This window comes from Engraulis encrasicolus, chromosome 2 (assembly GCF_034702125.1).
Source record: "Engraulis encrasicolus isolate BLACKSEA-1 chromosome 2, IST_EnEncr_1.0, whole genome shotgun sequence".
In the NCBI taxonomy this organism is placed as follows: domain Eukaryota; kingdom Metazoa; phylum Chordata; class Actinopteri; order Clupeiformes; family Engraulidae; genus Engraulis; species Engraulis encrasicolus.
Genome location: NC_085858.1, coordinates 1,560,001 through 1,572,500, shown reverse-complemented (window position 1 = coordinate 1,572,500; position 12,500 = coordinate 1,560,001). Strand labels below are relative to the sequence as shown.

General features: G+C 41.0%; 2 protein-coding genes across 2 annotated transcripts in view; one reads left to right on the top strand and one right to left on the bottom strand.

Moving 5' to 3' along the window:
* The window catches only part of unc13d (unc-13 homolog D (C. elegans)), a 37,901-nt gene extending 37,033 nt beyond the window's left edge, over positions 1–868 (top strand). Inside the window, exon 34 of the mRNA XM_063219517.1 lies at positions 1–868. This exon is cut by the window's left edge and continues 1,794 nt beyond it. The gene's annotated coding sequence lies outside the window, so the exon portion shown is untranslated.
* Positions 869–8,112: 7,244 nt separating this feature from the next.
* Positions 8,113–12,500, bottom strand: part of unk (unk zinc finger) — a 25,636-nt gene continuing 21,248 nt past the window's right edge. The window contains exon 16 of the mRNA XM_063219505.1: positions 8,113–12,338. Within this exon, the coding sequence (XP_063075575.1) occupies positions 12,147–12,338 (192 nt within the window). The 3' untranslated portion in view covers positions 8,113–12,146. The remainder of the gene's footprint in view (positions 12,339–12,500) is intronic.

Here is a 12,500-nt window from a genome sequence, read left to right as displayed (position 1 = left end):
CTCTGCTGAATGGGAATTATAACTCTTCATGGTGGGTTCGACCAGTGTTGTAATTTAACTAGTTCAATTAACTAGTTCATAATTTGGGCGAACTTGAACTGAAAGCTCACTGTGTACTGCATGGTGAACGAACTATGAACTAGTTCATTTTAGTGCCTGTGAATGAACTGCATATGTGCCTTCGTTTAATAGGGTGCCACACTTCCTTAGTGTTCAGGTGAAATCCCAGCCAAATACATTTTAAAAGAGCCCCAATAATATAAAATGACATCTAACAAATATATATTTCACTGTTTTGATACAAATGAATGCCTGTCTGTGGTTTTATATAGGCTTTGTCAATGATATTGAACAATATAGCTCGCAATCTCTTGCAAAAAAGAACTGTCTAGTTCATTTTTGGAAACTATGAACTAACTATTGACTATGAAGAATAATGAACTATGAATGAACTACAAACGTAGCTCGTTTTGAAATGTGTGAACTGAGCTTTGAACTAGTTCCTGTAGAAAATGAACTTTCCCAACACTGGGTTAGACTCACTTTCTTGCTTATAAGCCACCCTTCTCTGTTACATCCATCCTCTATTTACACCATGGAACTGACTTTGTGTTTTTGGATCAGGTGCAGTGTGGTGATTTCTAACTGTCAATCTCTTCTGTTGCATAGCTGTGACATCCTAACTTTTGAACTCAGAGACTGTGAGTGACGGCTTCGTCATTTATTTAAGCCAACTCCCGTTTCTGTTGCATGTGCACTGTAGATCTTCATCATCATGCAACAGATTTTATGCTTTTACACGCCTTTTCATCTGTTAAGTCCTGAAATGTGTCTGTTACATCCTACAATTATACTGGTGTCTTCATTATGCGACATCCTGCAATACGTGTCTTTGTTATGTGTCATCCTACTACAGTCTTGGTGTCCACCATCCAGAGATGTCAAAAGAAAAAGTAAAAGTAAATTTTTGGTGTAAGTACAACACTCGTGTGATATTACATACATATTACATTTACTCCGCTGTACCTAATGGGATAGTTAGATTGTGTTGTTACTGAAAAATCAAACTTGATCACCAGAGTGCAGTCAGCTTATTGTAAGACAAGTACACAGGTCTTTTAGTTAATTAGATAAGTTAACTGTGTTGGAATGAAACGGTTTCTTTTTCACTTTTACTTTTGACACCTCTGTCACCATCTCTGTCACACTTGTTGCATCCTTACTCTTCTGAAGACAGAGACTGTTTCACATAGGGTTTTCACACCTGGTCCCCTTTAAGTGAACCAAACTCAGTCCTCTGGACCAAAAAGTGAACCGACAGCAAAAGGATTGTGAGTGTATTAGTAAAATAACTGGCTGATCTTTCTGGTCCTGGTAGTCTTTTATGGTGTTTCACTTTTCTTTTCTATCACACTCGGTCATGTAGAGCCCTCCTTAAGTGATTACATTTAGTCACAAGTGTAACTTGTCAGAACTTATAGGCGAACCAAACTGAGACCACGTCAAATAAGGTCTCAGTACGGTTCGCTTCCGAGGGGTCTGGATACGCTTTGGAGCATTCACATATCCAGCATAAATGCTGAGTCACTACTCTGAGTTCGCTTAGGTGGCTGAAAGGGACCAGGTGTGAAAATGCTGTTAATCAGTTAGTCAACAAATTATAAACCCATGTTCCATCCATACATTTATCCCTACACGGTGCCTGGATGTTCACCTGCCCTCCTGTCTCTGTCTATGTTGAGAGTAGAGTAGAGTAGAGTATAGTAGAGTAGAGTAGAGTGCTTTTATTGTCACTATATACAGTATATCACGTAAGTGAGTACACCCCTCACAGTTTTTGCAGATTTGTGAGTATATCTTTTCATAGGAAAGCATTAAAGAAATTTCACTTTGACACAATGATAAGTGACTTACAACATATTTAACCGCTTACATTTCTTGTTCACTCAGAAAAAAACTAAATACAGCCATTAATGTTTGAACATGTACCCACAAAAGTGAGCACACCCCAGATTAAAATCCGATAGAGAAGGGGTCGTGTTGGCTCGAATCGTCTCGAAATGAAAAGAGATTAAAAGGGAGGTCATCGGTGTGCGTTTCAACCTTTCTTTGCATTGAACTTTTACATTTTGTGTGTGCACCTGGCTTAACTAGATTGGTGTGAGATTTGAATGCAATCCTATGGGCAATATCATGATCTGCTTCAGTAGTCACAGTGCATGTTGACATGCATGTTTCTTTTAGGTGCATTTCAGATTGCCAATGTTGACAGCATTCATGCATCCCCAAACCATGTCAGTCCCACTACCATGCTTGGCTATTGAGAGGATAGACTTTTTTTGTAAAACTCACTTGTTTACCACCACACATGCTTGACACCATTTAAAGTAAATTTGTGTATCTTGGTCTCTTCAGATCACACAACATGGTTCCAGTGATCCATATCCTTGGTCTGTTCATCTGTCTTGGGACCAAGATAAACAAATTTGATTTAGATAGTGTCAATCATGTGTGGTTGGTCACTTATCATTGTGTCAAAGTGAAATTTCTTTAATGCTTTCCTATGAAAAGATATACTCACAAATCTGCAAAAACTGTGAGGGGTGTACTCACTTTCGTGATATACTGTAAATACAGTTAGATTATGTTTGGAAGCAACCCACAAATGCCCACAAATAAAAGATATATTAACAGTATAATAAATAATATTGAAAAGTCCATATGCATCTCACAGTATAGAGAGTCCTGAAGTATTGAGGGAGGGCAGGTGACGTATTGAGTTCAAAAGTCTAATGGCAGTAGGATAGAAACTGTCCTTCATTCTCATAGTGCGCCTGCCAGATGGTAGCATGGTGAAGAGCCTGTGACCAGGGTGTGTGTGATCTTTAAGGATGTTTAATGCTCTGTTTGTGCAGCGTGTATGGTGGATCTCCTCAAGTGTGGGTAGTTGCCAACCAATGATTCTTTCTGCTGTTTTAGTAATGCGCTGTAACATCTTGTTGTCGTGTGTGCAGCTGGTGTACCAAGATGTAATGCTGTACGTAATCACTGATTCAATCGTACAACTGTAGAAATTAGTGAGCAGATCTTGTGGTAGCTGGGCCTTCTTTAGAGTCCGCAGGCAATATAGCCTTTGGGATCCCTTTTTAGCCATTACAGAGGTGTTGGCGCTCCATGACAAGTCCTGGCTGATGTGCACACCCAGGAATCTGAAGCTCTGTACTACCTCCACTGGCTCCCCTCCAGTTGTAGGGGATTACTCCATGTTGATGGGTTGGTGGTAGTTGGTGGTTGCCCTGGCCACACCGCCTGAAGTCCAGGATCACCTCCTTCGTTTTCTTGGAGTTCAGGACCAGGTTGTTGTCTTGGCCCCAGCATGCCAGCTGCTCCACCTCCTCTCTATAGGCCGTCTCGTTGTTGTCAGAGATCAGGCCAATCACGGTTGTGTCGTCAGCAAATTTAATTATGGTGTTTGTGCTGTGCTTAGGATCACAGTCATGAGTGAAAAGGGAGTACAAAAAAAGGGCACACATCCCTGTGGCGCGCCTGTATTTAGGGTGATGGGTCGTGAATGATGTTTGCCCATGCGTATAGACTGAGGTCTGTTACTGAGGAAGTCCAGTATCCATCTACAGACATGGGGACTGAAGCCGAGGTTGTACAGCTAAGTGGCCAGCTTGAGTTTCCTCTCTGTAATTAAAAGTACACTGGACACTGTATGGTGGACACAGTGTAAGTTCCTGAGCCAATGGCCTGCAGAATAAAATGGGCTACTTGTCAGTGTCCACCATACAGTGTACTTTTAACTACAGAGAGGAAACTCAACATAAACCGAGACAGGTGGGCAGGTGAACATTGTGTATGGATAAATGTATGGATGGAATATGGGTTTATACATTTGTAGACTAACAGGCCATTGGCCCAGGAACTGCAACCCATTTTACACCTCCCCTTGAGTTAAATAATAGGGTTTTACCGTTCCCCTAATACGTTAAACCGTTCTCTGGGTATGGCAGTGCAAAATGTACCTCCATGCTAGCAGTTAACATTGAGTCCTATGAGACCAGCTGGCGGCTAACTGGTCTCATAGGACTCAATGTTAACTGCTAGCATGGAGGTAAATTTTGCACTGCCATACACAGAGAACGGTTGAACATTTAGGAGAACGGTAAAACCCTATTATTTAACTCTAGGGGAGGTGTAAAATAAGCTTATTTCCAAAAATGGGACAGTATCACTTTAAGCCCAGGGCTAGAGCACCAGGGCTTACTGGTGGCCCTGGCAGTTGAGGAGGGCCTGTTACCTAGACAACAGTTCTTGGTTTGGCCCAGTTCTGGCCTAGCCCAGACAGTATAACCTGGTGCAGGGCCTGGGCTCAAGTTCGTAGGCCAATGGCCCACAGTAGAAACGGGGCAAGTGAGTATAGCTTACTATTTAACTGCATACAACTTGGAGTACTGAGAGCACAATTAATTAAATATGGGCACATTTTTTAAAACTGCACGCACAATTTATGTCAGTATAAACAGGATGTGACCTTCCAGTGCAATACTTTTGGAAAAAATGTAATGACCATTTATTTAACTGTAATATTTCAATTAGGCAGTGGGCCAGGAATCATAGCTCATCTAGAAAATGAATTTCGTTGTGACCGTTTAGTGGCAACTTAAAAACATGTTTTCTTGATCAATTTGGGGGTGCTGAATCCAGATCTGCCTGTTGCCACGGCGTCAGCCTGCACATTTGGCCACCACAAGGGGCGCTATATTCATTTTTGCTTATTTATGGGTAGAAACAGAGTTTTAAAGTTTTCCTTCCTGTTCAGTAATAACATTTTACAGACTGCTTTGTAACAACATTTTCCATGAAGTTTTGGACCATTTCTTTACTTCAAGCCATGTTTTTCTCCAAACATGACAGTTGATTGGTTGAATTATAGAACAACATGCATTGCATATACATTACAATCTAGACTCAAGATGGAAGAAAATACTAAAATATGACTGTGATGCAGGATATTCTGTGCGCGTCATCATGGCTCCCTATGCGGGCGCCATAGAACATTTGGAACGCCATGCCCTCTTTGAAGCTTTCATATCCCTTGCCAGTATTAATTATGGACTTTATTAACTGCTACGTGAAAGTTTACACGTTTGCAATGTGTTCATGCCTTGTAATCTAGCATATGGATGCACACATTAGAGTCACAAACCCTATATTCATATTCAAACATTTCACGCACGCATCCACACATTCTTAGTTAGAACAATTGTACTACTCCCCTACAAAGGAAAAAATAACTCAGCTGATCAAACTGTGCAACTGAGAGAAGTGACCTTTGACCCATAGTTGGCGCACTATTACTGGATATTCCACCTTGTGTCTATCATTCTTGTGTCAAAGGGTCACGTAAAGACAACATGCAAAAACTGACGTGGTGATTACTTGTTTTGTGCTCATAGTTATGACAAGCCATAATCTTCTAACCCTCTACTGCACAACATTGCCCTCTGGCAACACAATGTTTTTTAAAGCCTCATGTCCAGTGTGTGCCTCTTTACATTATCAAAACCAATCAGAATGTTAGAAAAGACAAAGAACAATTTAGAGTGGTTTGGATGACACTATGTTGTAGTATTTGAAGGTGGGACTTCCTCTTGGGGTGCGAAGGACACAAGATCTTTTGCATTATTAGTGTAACTAAACATGATAAAATCATGAAATAAAAAATAATTTTATGCGCACAAGGCTGTATAGAAGACTCTTATCAGGTTTTAAAAAGGGTTTCCCTTTGTGATTGTTTGGAACACTTTGTCTTTGCGTTGCCTCAAGGCAATGTTGTTCGATAAAGGGGTACTTTCTTGGGTGACTTTGTTATTATTGTTTTGTTTGTTGGTGGTTGTGTAACCACATCATCACATATATTTTATGCAGTAAAGACAACAACTAAATGTTATAAAGTACTTTTTAAAATTGGAAATATCTTATACATATCTGATATTTTATAATTTATACACATTTTGACAAACAAAATGAATGTAATAATGCTTTATGGATGAGCGCATCAGGATCTGCATGCTAGAGAAATTTCATCTGAAGTTAGGTAGGACAGCAATGTCAGTGATGAACATCTAAATGTAGAAGAGAGGGAGTTATGGTAGAGGAGGGGAATAGGGTATTAACTACTGCTTATTATTCCTCTAAATATGGGGGAGAATTGTTGTATCCAGCTTCAAACTCAGACCACCTGGGTACTACAATAGTGGTACTGGGTAGGAGCCTACCTAAAGAATCAGACTAATTGATAAAGTCAAAGCACACTAACTGTTGTCTCTATATATTATAGTCTCTTTCTACAGGATGTTAGTCAACTCTGCGTTCCTGCTTGGGAAGCACATCTTTTGTGCACGCAACTCCCACCATACTTCATTTATTCTAGGCTTCACTCATAACTAGGGTCCTGAGTCCAGGGCCGGCCCAAGCCTTTATGAGGCCTTAAGCAAAATTTCGTCTGGGGGCCCCTACCACCACCTACTCATCATCAGATGCTTTGTTACCTTCATTTACTTGCACAAGTGAGGGTTAGGAGCTGAGGACATACAGTAGGCAGGCTGTCTGTAGATGTAGATGTGTAGATGTGCCCATTTGGAGCAAAATTTCCCAGAAATCCATTTATCACAAAGGAATATCTTAGTTTCACTTCAAAACTATTACTTTTAGTTATATTCTGCATTTATTGTAGGGTTTGTACAATTAAATGTGGTACATGAAAAAGGACGTTGTATCCACCATCATTGAGGTGTCCCCCGATATACAGCATAATTGCTCCCATTTCCATCGAGGCTCAGAAAGAAATTTTGGACTGGGGAATATAGTATAGAGTTAATTTCTTCCTGGAACTTTGCTGCCCAGGGTGGGCTGGTGACGGGGCCCTAAGCCACTGCATAGTTTGCTTATGCCTCGGGCCAGCCCTGATTGAGTCCTACAGATTAGCCTATCCTTGTAGTCACTTGCTCGGAATTATGGCTCACATGCAGTGGGGGTGTCTCCAATGGCGTATCTAAAATCAATCCCTCTTCTGACACCAGCAAATGGGGATAACTTTGCTTGTCCAGCTTCAAACTCAGGCCCTCGGGGTGCCAAATGTGCAATATGACCATCAAACCAAGCAGTCAGTCTCATTAACATGACATTTAGGGCACACACACACAAACCTAGTAATGATCATTCCATCACTGTGCACCTCTGTTTTACGTGAGGTAATTGCGTGTTTTGTTCAATTTTAAACTGAATAAAAATAAGAATATTGGGCCTACAGGATAAATAATCAAAAATAAAATAAAATATATTTTATCAATAAAATTTCTAAAAATGAACTAAAAAAATAATGCGTAGCCATATTGTGTGCAGTAGAGGCCTAATTATCAGTAATGTCAAGCAATGTATGTTGAGTTCAAATTAATTGTTAACCTGTGGTACTTTTGTTGCCATGCCATCTTCTTATTTTACAACATCAAAAAACTTTTCACAAAGTATGTTTAATAGAATATACACATTAACTTCATCCTTTTTTTCATAATATGAAATACACAGTAGCTACAGTGATTTCAAGCAGTTCATTCACCTACCACATGGTGGCGCTATGCCTAACTGCCATTTCACACACAGAGAAATGTTGGTAGGCATAATACACAGTAATCTGGGAAGTTTCACACTTGTGAAGCACTCCAAAAGGAGTTGGTGACACATTTCCTGTTGAATGGCCAATTTTAATTAAATTCCCACATTACCAAATGTCGCTATTTCAACCTTTGTTTTTTAAATCAATGTGCAACTTTTGACGATGGCAACACCTGGAATATTGATTTATGTACTATCAAGTACTTATATCAGCAAAAACCAAGTTGCCACCTGATCACTCCGACGAACCTGCAAGATAGGATTTCTGGCCCGCTGCCTAAATGTAACGGTTGGATATTTTACATAACACCAAAAAAAATATGTATCTGATAATCTGTTTGATAGTCCGCTGTGCGTGTGTGTGTGTGTGTGTGTGTGTGTGTGTGTGTGTGTGTGTGTGTGTGTGTGAAATGAAACAACAGCAGGTCCATCCAAAAATATACATTTGTTTATTGTTCTATACAAAAACAATGGCGTCAGAGTTGGCATGTCATGCTGGGATGCACGCACACAGAGAGGAGCTGATTTCTAAACATGAGGCTCTGAGACAGCCGGAACACAGTGGAACCCCACTAAGCCCTTCTAGAACCGGAATAGAATTCCATTAGGGCCCTTCTAGAACCAGAATAGAACCCCACTAGGGCCCTTCTAGAGCTGGAATAGAACCCAGTGGAACCCCACTACGCCTTCTAGAAGCGGAATAGACGCCTCGCTCCTCTCTGGTGGTGGGAGCTGGTGTTGATGACACTCACAGTGACACTCCGCTAGCCAACATGGCTGGCCAATCCGCACGCCCCTTTTAGCTCTCACCCCGCCTCCTCTGACAAAACTGACCAATCCCCACAAACCACCACGCCCACATCGGGCTGGTACTCTCTCCTGATTGGATGTGGAGGGGGGCGCATCATGTAAGGATTACTCAAATATGTCTAGTAAGCGTTTTACACAGTATTCACAAAGCAAATTGAATACTATAAAGTTGGGAGCGCAAAAAAGCCAGTCAACTCCAACAAACCTAAAGATTATTTGGTTAACAGACACGTCATTATTTTTATGAAAAATATATACAAATATCCTCTCGCTCTACAGAAATGGCTGAGTTGATTCGCTGTGACTTGATTGTTCCTGTCCCTTCTGATGTTGCGCCTTTTCCCAGTTGACAGAACGACCGTTTTTATTTTTATTTTTTAATATGGATAAGAAAAAACTAAATCCTGAGAGTGGCCAACACAGCTGATGGAGAGATGACGACACCTCATCCTTTTTTCTATTTCCTTTCTGCATTCATTGAAAGCAAAAGATCAAATACACTGATTTCTATAAAGCAATAAACTGTTAAAGTTGAACTAGAAGAGACTAGAAAACAGATAGGACAAAACTCCCACCGGCTGTCTTTGAAAAGTGTGCACCTCTCTGGGGTTGCCGTGGCAAAGGCTTCTGAAGGGCCTCGGAGCATTCCAAACTCCAAATACAAATACAAATTCTAGAATGGTCCCCCAATCACAAAATAGAAAACTACATTCTGAGAATGTTTAGCTGCGGAATTAATTATATATATTATTTTTTTGCTTCAGTTCTGGTTAGGTTAGGTTCTGACGTGGGCCAACTGCTGTGTTTGAATAATGAGACCTAAGACACACACCCCAGACAGCTGGACCTTGTACAGTCTCCAATCCAACAACACCAGTGGAATACATTCATTTGCTACCTAATCCATATGTTGTGTACACGCACCTTCACATAATTCATATGAAACTGGTTGAAATGCAACACTATGTAAAAATCAGCACATAGTTGCCACAATGTCATATCTAAGTACAAATTCTTTTTTCTTTTCTTTTTTTTCTTTTTAAATCCACAACCACAAAATACTAACGTAAACATGTTTGTGCTTTTTTGTTGGGTTTGGAAATGCTTCACTTGACAGTCTTCATCCCAATTTGATACGTTTTGTCTCAAAAAATAGAAATGTGAAAGCTTAAGAGTGTGAGTGTGTGTGTGTGTGTGTGTGTGTGCGTGTGCGTGTGTGTGTTTAAAGTACAGAGTAGTAGCAAACAACATGATCATGGCCTCAAGGGTAATAATAAAAAAGAAATAGAAAGAAACTAAACAATGGCAGAATTTGGCGTACAAAAAAATCTCCGGCTACTGTAAAAATGTCATTCATATGCTACACACAGAATACCACTACAATCTCAAAGAAGATAAACTAGCTAAATACTTCCTAGTGTAGTCAGTGTGTTAAGCTAAAGATCGTGGCTATATATTATCCTATACCCCTCTACAGACACTGACAGGGTGCAAATCATTATCCAAATTCATATTGTTTCCTCTGCCCTCTAACCTTGCTCCTCGCTGTCAACTTGGGTAAAGCCAGTTTTATATTGGACAATCATTTGATGTTTAAAATATAAATAAACATGTGATCTACTGTATTTGAAGCATAACTGTTGTTATCACACCAACTTTGAAAGACTATTGTGCCCATGATAAAGGTGCACTGTGTAATATTTATAGCTGTTTCTTTCCTGTATTCATGCTGCCTATTGACAAAGCTTAACATTTTCACAAATATTCACCACCACCATCAAATTTGACTGGGAACATTGCACTTTTCATCCAAGAATTTCCAAAAATAGACATTTTAGCTGTAGAACTGTACTTTGGCCATACTAGTAAATACTAGTTTATTATTTGGTAAATATTCCTGAAAAGATTTGGCAATAAGCAGCACAGTTTCCTGCCCACCATCCTACACAGTGCACCGGTAAATGATTGTCCAATATAAAACTGACTTTAAGTTAATTACAAAGTGCCAGGTGGGAGGACAGTGGAAAAGACGGGAGTCTGGATACATGATTTGCACCCAAACACACACCAACACTGGCAGACATGGTGGGATGACCCCTTGTACACACCACACAACTCAATCAGCAAACATCGCCTTGGCTAGCACTGTTAGCCAATCGTGATGGAGACACTTCAGATGGCTTCACTAAGACCCTGGCAGGCCGCAAAATATGAGTTAGCTATAATCTATGCTAATATACATGACCAGCAAGCTAGCTAAGGTGCTTGGCAATACTGAATTAAACAAGCATGGTGACATATTGGACTGCTTATCCTACTGAAAATGAGTTCGCTAGAGTCAATAATGGCATAGGCTATCAAAGCAACATCTTAGCTAAGGCTTGCAACATGCCACGGCATAGTAGACCGTAGCCAAGTCTCCCTCTCACTGAATTAACTAGTACATGAGCCAATGGTAGTGACAAATGGGTCATTGACATTTTCACAGTTGCACACATCAGGGTGGTGCAACCACAATTAATGCCACTATTGTATGGATTAAATGTGTTTTGTGCATTGTCTAAAAGGATATTAATTGGAGCACGTTAATGACCAATTACTAATACATTTATTGGCATTACCTGTGGTTGTACCACCTGACGTCTGGGCCCATAAAAGACGCATTGACCTTAGCACTCTTAACTCCAGATGACTTAGCTAGCGTTCGTTGGTAGCGGCGGTACAGTAGAAGCTTGTTAAGACTGGCTACACTAGCGTCTATGGTGACTTATAATAGCAGTTAGCTGCCAGTGTGCTATGGTGGTGGCATGAGAGGGATAAGTGACTTATAATAGCAGTTAGCTGCCAGTGTGTTATGATGGCGCTATAGCAGCTAGCGGTACTCGTCTGGTTGCCATGGTCACAGCGACATCATCATATTCACACCTCACGTCTCTACGGTGACACTAGAACATTGCAACACAGCGCCCGATGCCAGGGGTAAGCAAAGAATGACTGCTCTCTGTGTGTGTGTGCCTGTGTGTGTGTTCTGTTGTTGCGAGAGTAGTTGTCTGCTGTGGATGAGAGAATGCATGTAAAGCGTGTGTGTGATGTATATTTCACGTAGCTAGATAGCTGTGTATATTGCATATTTGTAGTTCAGCTAGTGTGTGTGTGTGTGTGTGTGTGTGTGTGTGTGTGTGTGTGTGTGTGTGTGTGTGAGTCTGTGTGTGTGTGTATACTCTGCTGGTAGTATATATTTAAGTGTGTGTTTTGTGTTTTTGTGGAATGAAGATGCCACTCTGAGTGGTTTGGCATACAGAGAGCTGAGTTGTGTGTGTGTGTGTGTGTGTGTGTGTGTGTGTGTGTGTGTGTGTGTGTGTGTGTGTGTGTGTGTGTGTGTGTGTGTGTAGGCAAGGTGAAACACCCTGACTTTGCTGGTGTTTCTCGGCACATCGATAGCTGTTTGTGTGTGTGTGTGTATACAGTATGAGCAAAATGTGTATAGATATATACTGTATATATACATACATCTGTTAACTGAAGGGTGTGTGTGTCCATCAGTGTATTAATGTGAGAATGCGAGTAATTTCTGCAGTGTGTGTGTGTGTGTGTGCGCGTTTGTTCAGCTGGTGTGTGTGTGTGTGTGTGTGTGTGTGCACACATGTGTATGGTGTTCACGGCGGTGTGTGTGTGTTCTGCTGCTGTTGCTGGTGTGTGTGTGCGTGTGTGTGTTGCTCCGCGCTGCACAGTGGGCATTCTCTGGATGCTGCGCAGCCTTCACACTGCAGGCCGTGTTGACACGCCATCGATACACTCGCCGCCTCCCCGCAACACACACACAGCACACGCTGCTTCCGGTACAGAGCCTGAGGAAACACACACACAGTTAGAGAGAGAGTGTGTACTGTGCCTGCAGATTAGAGCTTACAAGTGGTATGGGTGATATCACGTTTTATGCAGTGGATTAGCATTTTAACGGCATCCGGTTTGTTAAGAAATTCCCACAATGTCCCCAGGCGTTAACAACC